Source organism: Adiantum capillus-veneris, chromosome 12 (assembly GCF_014529385.1).
Source record: "Adiantum capillus-veneris isolate H3 chromosome 12, ASM1452938v2, whole genome shotgun sequence".
Lineage (NCBI taxonomy): Eukaryota > Viridiplantae > Streptophyta > Polypodiopsida > Polypodiales > Pteridaceae > Adiantum > Adiantum capillus-veneris.
The window spans coordinates 128,762,580-128,777,181 of NC_140942.1; the positions used below are offsets into that span (position 1 = coordinate 128,762,580).

General features: G+C 48.2%; 1 protein-coding gene across 12 annotated transcripts in view; it reads left to right on the forward strand.

Annotated features, from left to right (window-relative positions):
* The window catches only part of LOC147446495 (kinesin-like protein KLP1), a 181,004-nt gene that overhangs the window by 136,263 nt on the left and 30,139 nt on the right, over window positions 1-14,602 (forward strand). For 10 of the 12 annotated variants that reach the window (XR_015189870.1, XR_015189869.1, XR_015189873.1 and 7 more), the window contains 4 exons: window positions 552-653; window positions 736-891; window positions 971-1,050; window positions 1,247-1,319. Coding sequence is in view for 3 of the 12 variants with exons in the window: in XM_086525707.1 (XP_086381833.1) it covers window positions 552-653; window positions 736-891; window positions 971-1,050; window positions 1,247-1,319 (411 nt within the window). In the remaining 9 variants the exon portion in view is untranslated. Of the gene's footprint in view, window positions 1-551; window positions 654-735; window positions 892-970; window positions 1,051-1,246; window positions 1,366-14,602 lie in introns of all 12 variants that reach the window. The other 2 variants (XM_086525709.1, XR_015189875.1) reach the window with 2 other exon arrangements.

The window sequence follows — 14,602 nt, forward strand, 5'->3', positions numbered from 1 at the left end:
AGGTTGCTTGCAAAGGCAGGCTCAACCCCGAGCCTAGGACAAGTCATCAGAGCCATTGGATTGAAGGAGGTTTGGAAGTTTAGGAGTAAGAATGCCCATGGGGGTTTACTTAGAATACTCCCCATTATGTTAAGGAAGTGTTGTCAGAAGCTTGCACTTTTTCTTCGAGATCTTAGGGATGGAGAGTAGTAGTCTGTAGATTTTTGTTTTCCTGGGATGTCCTTGGTGCTATCTGGTAGTGAACATTGACACTAAAATGGAATTATGGGAAGATTAGTAATTCTTTTGTAAGAGGGATTAACTTTTATAGATGCGTGACTCATTCGTCTGTCATTCGGTAAGATGTGAATTTGTCGGTCTTGATATCCACCATGATAGCTCCTATCCACCATTTCTACTCGCTTATGATGCTTAGACTCCAGTGCTTTTGTCTGTTATTCAAAATGTCTCTTTGGGAAAGAAAAAGCCTTGTTGGATGCAATGAACATGAAGAGCTTGTCATTTGTGATTTTTGTTGGAGTGGTTAAGATTCTTTTTAATGATTTGTGCAGCTAGAGAAACTAAGCAAGGAAAACAGTATTTCAAAATTAGAAGACAATCAAACAATAAGCATGATGGAGGCTGATGATGGGGTTGGTGAGCTTGAGCCTCAGGTTGGCATTTGATCTTTCTTGCTTCCCTAGCAAGCCCACAGAGTCTGAAGAGGCTCATTTATATAAAGAATCATTTGGACAGGGTTTTTCTGTGGGTGTTGCACCATTGGATTGGAGGCCAGCAAAGATCGATTCTGAAAATGTAACCACAGAAAAAACATTTGCCAGTGCTTTGTTGCAGCAGGTTGCACACGAAAACCAAAGGTCTTATGGAGAAGACTCAATGAAAAGAAACCTGGTAATGTATCAGCATCCAGTGTGTACATTTGGCACGTTTACTGGTTCCCGTATATCAATCATTGCCATGGTGATTGCAGGCATTTCATGAGTTTAAGCATTCAATTTCTGAGGGCACACAGCAATGTTATATTCTCAATACCAAGAAGTCAGAACTGAAGTAAGAAGGCCTTCTTTCTTTCTAGCTTCTTAAAGTGAACATGGAAAAGCATGCACAAGTAGATTTCTGCATGCGCCGGATGGTTGTCATTTGAGTACACTTCACGGGGGGAAGGTTGTTTCAAGTAATATCAAATGCTTGTCATGGGCAAAAAGGCTAGTCTTAATCTGTTTCTCCTGGATCTGCTCTTTTGCAGAGAGAAGAAGCTCATGATGCAGAATCTGGCAGTGAAATTGAATGATTGCAAACAAGAAATACATGAACTCAATGTAATGTTTACAGGTTTCAGAGGTTAATGAGTAACTATCTTCCAAAGTAAATTTTTCTCTGCATACCAAGATCTTTTGATGTAATGGGAGTATTTCCTCGTTGCCTAGTATGCGGGTTTCTGCATGCAAATTTTATCCATGAGAGTCACCCTGATGAAGGTAATAGGAGAGTAAGCTTGCTGTTGAGCTTCCCATGAGTATACATTGAGTCTTGACAAAAGAGATTTCTTTGCTTTATCTAACTCTCATTCAGACCTCAGGATCAGGTATGATTGAACATTTACTTTGCCAGCTATTGATGTCCGTTTTTTGGGGATGGACATTCCAATGCGATGGAGTCACTTGCAACTTTTCAGCCACAGTAGCCTGTAGCTGTCAGTACACATTCGTCCGTAATGTCAGCTTATAGTGACAAATATAGTTACATTCTGGCTTTTGTATTGACAGTTTAGTGACACTTGCAATAGTTGAAGTGTCTGTTAGCATCTCAACTGTGCCAATACATTTGGCAAAGAATGTTGGCATGCTTCATCGCAAGCTGGTGCTTTTCTTTTTCTTGGATTATTTGTGAGTCACTTGAGCATCTTCATTTTTGTTCTCTGTGTGCACGCATGTGTTTGGGCATGCACATCTTATTGCAAGTATATGTGCCCAAATCTTTTGATCCAGCCATGTATGGGCATGGCGTCAAGCTCGCCTCAGACAGGGCTTGCATTTGCATGAGTGTGCAAGTAAATATAGCTTGGTGCTGCTATATATTGGCATGGCTTGAAGCTTGCCTTACATGGGGTTTGGGTTTTCTAATGTAGGTATATGTGTGCACTTTATTGTGTGTTTAGTGCAAGTATAATTTTAGGCCTTATAACTAGTAAGATTCAAGATCTTTCCGATCTTATGAGGAGATGTAGGGAAAATTTTACTGAAAAGTCTAGAGGAAAAGGCTGTTACCTTCTGAACCAGAATACTGGCCATCACGTCTGATGTATGGCTTGCAGTCACTGATGCATACAGTTGCTTGCTTCCAGCGTCACACAGAGGACTCATGCTGATTCAACATGGTTGGAAAAGTGACTTCGGGATTTGCCACTTGTGTCATATAGAGCTTGAGAGACAGAGTTACATCACATCTGTCATTGTCCGGTGAACTATGAGATACAAGGCTGCTTTCACTGTCTATTCAAAGAGGGCTTTGGACCACTCAGTAGAGTCATGAGATATCAGGATTAGGGATGCCTCGGATTGGTTTTGCTAGAGTTGCCCAGACACAGGGAGAGTCTCTCGAGGAGATTAGACAGTGGGAGACATTCACAAAGGCAAAATCACTGACTTCTTTAGAGCAGAGAATCAGTAGTCAGATGAGCAGGCTTTGAAGTCCACCTATACCATAGGTATATTGACTGACAGAGCCATTGAGCTTGGGAGAGCTGGACGCCCACATCTACGAGGGCCACCACGATATCGACGGGGGGCTTCATCAAAGGATCAGGACTATTCTAGCATGGCATGGGAGACGTCTAGTACGACTATTTACCAACGCGGACAGTGACGATACTAGTTAGTGACCAATGTAGTACATCCTCGGACACCGATGTTCATTTTAGCTTTTGTTTTACTTCATTTTATTTTGCACCCAAACATTGTATTAGATCCATCTGGATGGTGTTAGTTTGGTTCGATAGGTCATTGTGGCCTTTTGAAGACATTTAATATAACATTTCATCTCTCTCTCTCTCTCTCTCTCTCTCTCTCTCTCTCTCTCTCTCTCTCTCTCTCTGAGCGCACAGGTCTCAGCCTCAGCACCACAGCGCGCAGATTTCAGCCTCAGCACCACAGCGCGCAAGTTCTCAGCCTCAGCACCACAGCGCACAGGTTTCTAGCAGAGCATGGGCTCTTAGGGAAGCAGAGCGGCTGGGGTTGTTGAGCGTGCAGGAGCTGCTGAACGTGCAGGGCTGCAGAAACGCAGAGGGAGCAAGTCACTGGCGCACCCTCTCTCTCTCTCTCTCTCTCTCACACACACACACACACACGGATACATACCCACACACACACTACACACATACACGCATACACACACGTACTCCCTCTCTTCCCCTTCTCCCCTCTTCTTCACAATATGAAGAGAGGGTAGTTACGAAGACAACCATGTCTTCCCCCATCATCAAGACGCCGACATCGACAATGAAGGCAACCTTCATGCTCACGAACAAGAGGCTTGCACAATTGGAGAAGGACATGAAAGAATGGTGGATGGAGAGAGAGATATGGAGGGAGGAGAAAGCCACCTTCATCAAGCTATGGAACAAAGAGAAGGAGGACATGAGAGCGGAAATCCAAAATCTCAAAGAGGAGAAGGAGAGAAGGGAACGGGAGAACGAGAAGGAGAGGGAGAGATGGAGGAAAGAGCAAGAAGAGATGAAGGCACAAATCGATCTCCTTCATGCTTCCATCACATCCCTCACCCCCGAGGAAGGAGAGATTAAAGAGGAGGCTAAGGAAGCCCTCAAGGAGGAGATCACCAAAGCCCTCACCGCAAGCATTGAGGACAAATTAGAGGCCACCAAAGAAGGATGGGTCGAAGTGGTCAAAAAGAATATCAAGAAGGTAGCAAGAGAGGAAGCCCAAAAAGATGAGGTACTCATCGTACACACAACCATCGAGGAGGAGAAGATGCGACAAGCTCGCCGTCTCAATGTGCGAGTGACTGGCATTAAAGAAGAAGAAGGGTCTACACCCGAGAGCGATGGGAAAGCTTTATGCAAGAAAGTGGGATACAAGGAAGAAGAGATCCCTTTCTCCAAAGTTTGGAGAGCCGGCAAAGATCCAAAGAAGAGAGCTCTCATCCTCCAATTCGCCTCCGAGGAGTCTCGAACTTCTTTCCTCCGAAAGAGGGTCATCTTGAGAGGGCTAGAAGGCCCCCCGATTTATCTTGATGATGACCTCACAAAGATGCAACAAGATCACCGTCGCGCGTGCATGCCTAGAGTCCACCAAGCCCGCAAAGAAGGGAAGAAGGCAGTATATTGAGATGGTAGGGTTATCATTGATGGCAAGACCATCGCATAGGTACTCGCGGCCTGTGGGACACACGAGGAGATTCATGTCACGGTTTGGAATTGCAATGGAGACCTATGGACACACCCAGAGAGACTTGAGGAGGTGATGAGAGGTCGAGACATCATTCTACTTACAGAGACACACGAGAGCCCAGAGAGAGGGTTACCACGGATACATGGATTCCAGTGGGAGTCTCTACATCGGGGATGTATGCGCCAGCACACCACTCGCGGCTCAGGAGGAGTGGCCATACTCTTTAGACAGGGGCTTCACAGCAGACTACAGATTGTTGCCCGGGACCCACAGGCCCGCTACATGTGGATTCGCCTCGAGCTCTCACGAGACAGGATCGTCTGCATTGCCCTTTGCTACTTTGCTCCCACAAGCTCCAGATTCGCCCCTATTGAGCAGGAGTCACGTACGCATGCCTCACGGAGGAGATTATGGAGTACTCCACACTGGGTGAAGTCTTCCTTATGGGAGACTTCAATGCTCGTACGCGCAGTGAGCAGTGTGAGGCATATGACCACGAGGACCCAGAGGCACTACACACTCTAGATGAGGAGGCTACTATGAGAGATACAGCAGATGGAGCTCCAGTCACAGCCTACGGACGACATCTACTTCGACTTGGCTCCCAGCACCGTCTCGTTATTTATAACGGGATGGTCCAGTGGCCCACCTCAGGGGGCCTGACTTGTATGCCACATGGAGTTGCAGAGGGAGGGGGGAGTACAGTCGACTATATTCTGGGACCCAGGGAGGCTACACACCTTATCACATCCTTCACCATTCCACCCATACCCATCGGAGCCGACCACACATACCTCTCTTTCTCCATCACCGGAGATACCATCCCACACAGCTCCACAGCACACACTCCACACACCACCATCCATTTCACACATGAGCTAGCCTCTCTTTACTCGGCCGAGGTCGAGCATGGCCTATGCCTCCTCCACCCATCCACACCACTCTCAGTTCTCACATCACATATCTCTTCCGTTCTCCACACTTCAGCTATTAGCTCTTTTCCACACACCACTCACACAGGACGCACTCCCCCCCCCGGGACTATGCCTCATAACCGTTGGTATGATGATGAGTGCAGAGAGCTATACCGACGCCTCCGTGCACGGCGAGCCTTAGGAGAGATCACGGAGAGAGAGACCAGACGGCATATGAAGACGCTGACACGCCAAAAGCGGCGAGCATTCGAAGAGGCACAGGAGCTTGAGCTATACCGCCTATTCATGAGCATGGATAGCGCGACGGCATGGCGCACCCTGCGCGAGCCACGCCCGACTACAGCTATTGAGGAGCCACAGATATGGCATGATTATGCAGAGCGACTTTATGAGGTGCCAGGGCAGCCTCCTATCCCGCAGCCACACGAGCCACGCCCCACGTGCTCCTCCTCCTTTACAGCAGAGATGGTAGAGAGGGCCATACGCCGCATGCAGCACAAACGATCAGCTGACCATACTGGATTACAGAGTGAGCACATCATTTATGCGGCCTCCACTATAGCCCCGTTGATTGCACATGTCTTCAACCGGGCTGTAGGGGAGGGCTTCCCAGAGGAGTGGACACAGCACACCATAGTGCCTATCCACAAATCTGGCGACACCCTGGACCCAGGGAACTACAGGACTATCATGATTGGCCACACGATGGCCAAGCTATATGGAGCAGTACTTGAGGCACAGCTCAGCTGCTACGCAGAGATCGAGGGTTTACGAGCTCCAGGCCAGGCAGGTTTCAGACGAGCTTTCTCCACCACCGATCACATCTTCGTTCTGCGCTGCCTCATTGATGGGGCAAAGGCACGGAAGAAGAGGCTTTACTACTGCTTTGTGGATTTCCGCAAGGCCTTTGACACAGTCCCACGCGAGAGACTCTTCCAGCGCCTTCACAGCATTGAGGTACCAACAGAGATGATTTGGGCCATATATGCTCTCTACGAGAGGGTGACGGGTCGGGTTCGTTGCCCAGGCGGTTTTTCAGAGACCATTGCTAGCACCATTGGTGTTAAGCAAGGATGCCCACTCTCCCCGACACTCTTTGGGCTCTACATCGACGAGATCTCCGACTACATACTGCGAGCAGGGGGAGAGGGGAGCGACTTGGCAGGTACTCCGGTCCACATCATGTTATATGCTGATGATATTGTGTTGATTTCAGAGTCACCCGAGGGCTTGCAACGCCATCTTGAGGCCTTGGACGAATTCAGCACACACAGGGGGTTGACTGTGAACCTTGGCAAAACCAAGGTTATGATCTTTCACACATCCAGTGCAGTGAGGAGCGTTGCCACCTTCACAGCAGCAGGAGGACAGGTTGATGTAGTCACCTCCTATGTCTACCTTGGCATCACATTCACCAGCCTACCAGGACCCTTCACTATGAGGTAGGCTGCTGCTGACAGGCTCACCCGAGGATATGCAGCTCTGACCATGCTAGAGCGGAGATGCCACCAGGCACACTTTCAGGAGCCCCGCACGAAGGGGTGGCTTTTCGACACCTTAGTCACCCCGGCCTTGATGTACTCGGCGGCAGTATGGGCACTAGGATTGACAGCTGACCAATGGACGCAGCTTGAGAGGCCACAGGTATGTATGATCTCACGCTTGCTCCGCAGCAAGAAGACAGTGCCACATGACATTATTAGAGCGGAGCTCGCCACACCACCTATGGTTGTAGAGGCACTATTCCAGACAGTCTGCTTCATCCAAAGGATCAGAGAGCTATCTCCTGACAGACTTACTCGTAGAGCATTTGAGGCAGCTATACAGCTATCAGAGAGTGGGCATGAGAGAGCATGGTACTCACAGGTCAGAGCATGGTTTGAGGGACACGGTCTTGACATGGAGAGCCTACCACCATTCCAGTACGACCCCCACTCACCATATGTTCACCTCTCTCGCAGTGAGAGGAACTTGGTATTGAGACAGGATCTGTGGCAGCTATGCACTAGGAGAGTCTGGGAGTCACCTGGCTTGGGGACGAGGATGTCAGATTACAGAGACCATTTTCTCGCCATATTGTCTGGGTGGTTCATACAGAGACCACGCTACATGGACACATATATGCCACATAGCTCACGGGTGGCGATTGGTCAGCTGAGAGTGGCTTCACACAGGTTAGAGATTGAGATCGGGAGACATACTGGTGTTCCCAGGGAGGAGCGAGTCTGCAGAGCCTGCACAGAGGAGGTGGAGAGTGAGGAGCACTTTGTATGTAGATGCAGAGCATACACTGAGATCAGAGGCAGGTATGAGGCCTTATTCAGAGGACAGCCCACTCTCCGAGAGATCATGGACTCTCGAGATCAGAGACAGCTCGGACGTTTCTTACTAGAGATACAGAGCCATCGGGACACACTACTACAGCCACACACAGCTACACAGACAGAGGGGAGACAGTCGCAGCTCACAGACTTCTTTCAGAGGATTGCCGCCCCTCCCTCACCAGACACTCAGAGGGGAGTGACACTCCCACAGGCGGAGGTGAGCCGAGCTAGACGACGACCACGAGTCACAGGCTACAGGGGCGCGAGCTCCCACCACCGACAGATCGAGGAGATCCAAGCCCGGGAGCGCCGTGCCACTGAGGAGCGAGTGGCTCAGATGAGGGCCGACCCGACAGCTTTCATCCGGGCAGCCTTGGCACCAGACCCGCCCATGTACCACATCTTACATCCCCCCATTAGTACAGGATGGAGCTAGATAGCTTGATGCATTCTCATGATTGTACTACCTTGAGCATATAGACATGCATATACCCCCTAGAGATAAAGCTCCATCCCTCCTCAGATACTCCACTACCTACATTCAGTTCAGTTTTGTATCAGTTTTGTTTCATTTGTCTTTCCGATAGACGGATGACATACACACCATGTACATTTGATTTGTCTCATAGGCCGATTTCGGCCTAACATAGACGTTAAAAATCTTTCTTTCTTTCTTTCTTTCTTTCTTTCTCTCTCTCTCTCTTTGAGGAGGAACAGAAGAGGAGGACTAGAGCCCTCCATGTGCGTATCACTGGTACCAAAGACACCGAGAATGTAGAAGACGAAGTGAAGGAACTCTTGCAGCGCATGGGCATCCTGAAACCTATGCACACAGGTGCTTGGAGAGTAGGAAAGAAGGGAGTGGATGAGAAGGGAAACGTCAAAGAGAAAGCACTTATTTTGCGTTTCCCGACTTTGGAAACAAGGAAGGAATTCCTAAAGAAGAGACCAGCACTTAAGAAAATTGGAATATTTATGGGGCATGACCTTACTTTAGCACAAATAGCACATATGCAAGAGTTGATGCCAGAGATCAAGGCAGCAAGGGAAAAGGGAAAAATTGCCTTTTATAGAGGAGGGAAAGTAGTGGTTTTGGAAAAATGCACAGCATGACGGTGCGAGACATATGGGACCACACTCCGGATGGCGGCATGGACTTGTAATGGATCATATAGGTTGGATGTGGGTGCCTTTGAGGATAGCTTCAGAGATACAGACATTGTCTTTTACTCAGAGACACATCAGAAATCTGGACAGTCCATGCCAAGTGTGATTGGTTATTTATGGGAGACAGCTTGTCGGCCAGACACTAGATCCGAGCATGGGAGTCGAGGTTCAGGAGGGGTAGCAGTCTTATTCAAGGAGGCGTTGCAGCCGCTATTACAGATTGTCTGGAGAGATGACCAGGCGAGATACATGTGGGTGAGACTGAGAGCTAAGACAGGCAGATTCTTATACATTGCTATATGTTACATTCCCCCTAACACATCAGTCTATACCTCACCTAGAGGGAAATCCCCTTTCTCTATACTTGATGATGACATATGGGAGTTCTCTAGAGATGGAGATATCATTCTCTTGGGAGACTTTAATGCCAGGACGGCCAACTCCGAAACGGTATTTTATGATACCTCGGAGGAGATGCTTAGAGAGATGGATATATCGAAGATGGGGCTTGACAGACACTCACAGGATAGAGAGCACACAGAGTATGGGAGATATCTCATGGAGATGACGACTACGCATGGTCTGGCCATCCTTAATGGTCTAGAGATTTTTCCTTCGTCCGGGTGATTCACATGCTTTCCACACAGACATGGGGCCAGTACAGTGGACTATGTCATGACTTCACCGAGCTTCATCTCTAATATTCAAGATCTCAGTGTGGGTCTTAGGCCTGTTGGAGTAGCAGTGGACCATGCTCTCCTGACTTTTTCAGTCTCTTTCCAGTATAGTGCCTCTCAGACACCACAGAGGATTGCACACACACGGTATACTTTTACACCAGAGACGGATTCAGTTTATGTGGAAGAGATTTACAGACGGATGTGGGCAGCCGAGCCTGTATATACAGTGGAGGAGATCACCACTTTATTGACAAAGATCTTGCATGGGGCAGCAGCAGAGGCATACCCACACACTCAACCATATCAGAGAAGACGTTCTGGGAACATGCCCCAGAATAGTTGGTATGATGAGGAATGCAGAGATATGAGAGTTCAGATTCAGAGCGAGCTTATACTTGGAGTCATTACATATAGACAGTCTCGGATTGCCCTTTGGCGTTTAGTGCGACAGAAGAAGCGGGCCTTTTTAGCCCAGATGGAACATGATTTGTATCAGCTCTTTTTGAGTCGAGATTCAGGTGAGGCGTGGCGTCTCTTCCATGAGCACTCACCTCCTCCAGTGATTACCTCTCACGAGATTTGGGGTCAGCATGCAGCATCATTATATACGGTACCTGGGCAACCACCATTACCAGACCCTCTAGAACCATGTCCAGCCACTAGTACCTTCTTTACCACTGAGATGGTGAAGAACGCCATTGACAGGATGAGGACTAGGAGAGCATATGATCATGATGGTTTGGTGGCAGAGCACTTGATACATGCTAGAGATTTACTGTTAGAGGTTCTTGCGCGGTTCTTTAACCGTGTCATGTGTGAGGGACTACCCGAGTCCTGGAGATTATCTACTATTGTACCTCTCTTCAAGGCAGGGGACCCCCACTGTGCCAGGGAACTACCTACCGTACTATTATGATAGGGCACACATTGGCACGGTTGTATGCATCCATTCTTGAACAGCAACTGAGTAAATGGACAGAAAATGAGGACATACGAGCAGCAGGACAGGCTGGATTCAGGAGAGGTTTCTCCACTTTGGACCATATTTTTACACTCAGAGCCATTATTGAGGAGGGTCGGGCACATGGGAGACGGATGTATTGTTGCTTTGTGGACTTCCACAAAGCATTTGACACAGTGTCGAGGGCCAGATTGATGCACAGGCTATTGAGGTTGGGAGTACCCACAGAGATCATATGGGGGATCATGGCTTTATACGGCTCAGTGACTGGCCAGGTACGCACTCTTGAGGGGATTTCTGACATTGTTCATTCCACTATTGGAGTGAAACAGGGGTGTCCTTTGTCCCCTACACTTTTTGGTATGTATGTAGATGAGGTCTCTGACTACATTGACAAAGAGGGTGACAGAGACGCTCAGCTAGCAGGGACATGGATCCCTTTATTATTATATGTTGATGATATTGTGTTGATATCAGAGTCGCCAAAGGGCATGCAGAGACAGTTGGATGCATTGCACAACTTTGCAGAGGATAGTGGACTGCTGTGGTTATGGTGTTTAACACCACACCACAGTGGGTCAAGAGATCGGCACCTACACTCGTATATGGTCAGGACACTGTGGAGTACACAGATGAATATACATATCTGGGGGTGGTATTCACGGGACCGAGGTTTACTCTGAGGAGAGCAGCAGAGACTAGACTGTCCAGAGCCTATGCGGCATTGGGAGGGCTAGAGAGGATGTGTTCGCAGGTTCAGTTTCAAGAACCACGAACAAAGCTATGGCTCTTTGATACTTTGGTTGCTTCAGCTATGCTTTACGGGGTCCAAGTTTGGGGACCATCTGTGAATCATGACAGTTGGAGGAACATGGAGCGACCCTTGGTATTTATGATATCCCGGATGATTAGAGCCAAGGCCTCCGTACCACATGCGATTATTCGAGCGGAGGTAGCCGCCCCTCCTATTGAGATTGAGGCTCTTACCAGATCACTGTCCTTTATGCACAGTCTATGGGATACACATAGAGGCAAATATACTAGATTGGCTCTAGAGTCCTCTAGACAGTTAGCGATGCAGGGAGATGCATCATGTTGGTATGCGCAGATGACCTCATGGTTTCAGAGGCATGGTCTCAGCATGGATAGATTGCCTCCTTTTCAGTATTCCTTGGATGCACCCTCCCTGCCAGTCACACGGACGGAGATCACTAGACTCATTCGTCAGGATCTAATACAGTTGGACACCAGGAGGACATAGGTAGAGCCGATGCAGGAGTTGGGCATGAAGATGGCTTTCTACAAAGAGCACCTTCTCCAACTTTCGGGAGATGGGTTTGTGACTCGTCCGAGCTACATGGACACTCATTTGTCTCATGGTCTGCGATGTGCTATTGGTCAGATTCGCACATCCTCACACCAGCTGGAGACTGAGACGGGTAGATTCAGAGGGATACCGCCAGAGTCTAGGATATGTCAACTATGCGGTAGAGAGCCAGAGACAGAGCTACACTACATATGCCACTACACTGTGTATTATGAGATACGAGGGCACTTCCATTGCTTATTAAGGGAGGGTTTTGGACCCCTAGATAGAGTCATGAGGTATCAGGATCAGAGATACCTTGGCTTATATCTACTTGAGCTACACCGACATAGAGATAGTCTGTTGAGGAGACATGGAGTACGACAGTCGCAGAGACAGATCACAGACTTCTTTGGATCGAGGGAGCCAAGAGACCAACCACCAGCACAGGGTTGTACCCGCATTCATACGAGAGGCACCCTCATTGACAGGACGACTGAGCTCGGGAGATCGAGACGACCACGACCGAGACACAGGAGCACACTCCATCGACGGAGACTCCGGTAGAGGATCAGAGGCATTCTAGCAATACACCCAGATTGTCATTGAGGGCCTATTCTACATTTTCACATTTCACATTTCACACTTCATTTTCAGTTTTCATTTTTTACTTTCAGTACTTTTTGTACTTGTACTTCAGACATTGTATTAGATTCACCACTTTGTATCTGATGGTCTCATAGGTCATTTTGGCCTTTTGAAGACATTAATATATCATTTCATTTCATTTCTCTCGGCCAGTACAGTGGATTATGTTATGACACAATCGAGCTTTGTCCCCTGCATTCAAGATTTCACAGTGGGAGCGAGGCCAGTGGGCATAACAGTAGATCATGCTCTCTTGACACTGTCCGTTAAATTTCAGTATAGTACAACCCAGACATCAGGAGGTAGGTCACACACCCGCTATACATTTACACAAGAGACTGATTTCATTTATACAGAGGAGATCTGGGACCGTCTATTGGAAGGCACAGCTATCACAAATGGTACAGGCTTGTCAGTGGAGGAGTGCACCACTCTACTGACTGAGACACTGCATGGGGCTGCATCAGTGGCATACCCACACACTCATCCGGGCAGGAGACGACATTTTGGGAGCATGCCCCAGAATAGTTGGTATGATGAGGAGTGCAGAGAGATGAGAGGCCAGCTTCAGAGGGATCTTCTTTTAGGAGTCATCACTTACAGACAGTCTCGGATTGCTTTCCGACGCCTTGTGCGACGGAAGAAGCGAGCTTACCTAGCTCAGATGGAGCGAGACTTCTTGAGTAGGGACTCAGGAGAGGCATGGCAACTCTTCCGTGAGCACTCCCCTCCCCCAATGATTACTTCACCTGATGTCTACGCACTGTACTGCTTAGTTCACACATTTCATGCCTTTCACCTTTTACATCTATCAGCTTAGTTTAGGATTCCGCAGTATTTTATATTTTGTTATCCTAGTTTAGTTTATTTTGTTAATGTGACTGTATGAGATACACCGCATTGTAACTTTCTGGTCTCATAGGTCACTTTGACCTTTTGAAGACGTTAATATAACATTTCATTTCATTTCATCTCTCTCTCTCTCTCTCTCTCTCTCTCTCTCTCTCTCTCTCTCTCTCTCTCTCTCTCTCTCTCTCTCTCAGGATGAAGACTGGGAGAGCATATGATCATGATGGCCTAGTCGTTGAGCATTTCATGCATGCCAAAGACCTACTAGCAGAGCTTCTAGCAGTTATGTTTAATTGTGCAAAGTGTGAGGGCCTACCGGACACTTGGAGCCTATCTACGATCGTACCTATCTTCAAATCAGGAGACCCCATGGAGCCTGGGAATTATTGCACTATTATGATTGGGCACACACCGGCACAGTTGTATGCATCCATTCTTGAGCAACAGCTGAGTAGATGGGCAGAGAGGGAAGGAATACGTGCAACTGGGCAGGCAGGATTCAGGAGAGGCTTCTCTACTCTTGACCATATCCTGACACTCCGGGCCATCATCGAGGAAGGCAGATCTCATGGGAGACTGATCTATTGTAGCTTTGTGGACTTCCGCAAAGCTTTCGACATAGTACCTAGAGCTAGACTGATGCGCAGATTACAGGAAATGTGAGTACCCACAGACCTCATTTGGGGGACCATGGCATTGTACAGATCAGTAGTAGGGCATGTACGCACCCCGGAGGGACTTTCTACACCGGTTCACTCCACTATTGGGGTGAAGCAGGGCTGCCCGCTCTCTCCTACTCTTTTCGGTATGTATGTGGATGAAGTTTCTGACTACATTGACAGCGATGGGGATAAAGGTGCTCAGTTGGCAGGGACATGGATTCCACTTTTGTTATATGCTGATGACATAGTGTTGATCTCCGAATCCCCAGAGGGAATGCAACGTCAATTGGATGCTTTGCATACGTTTGCCCACGAAAGTGGTTTGTCTGTCAACCTGGGTAAAACCAAGGTTATGGTGTTTAATACCACCCCACAGTGGATCAGGAGGTCAGCACCTACATTCACATACGGCCAGGAGACTGTGGAGTACACAGACGCTTACACTTACCTTGGAGTGGTTTTTAGCGGACCTGCATTCTCACTCAGACGAGCAGCTGAGACCAGACTTACTAGAGCCCACGCAGCATTGGGTAGATTGGAGAGGATGTATTCGCAGGTTCAGTTTCAGGAGCCCCGGACGAAGCTCTGGCTCTTTGACACCTTGGTGGCTTCAGCATTGCTCTATGGAACCGAGATATGGGGACCTTCACTGGATCACCACGGG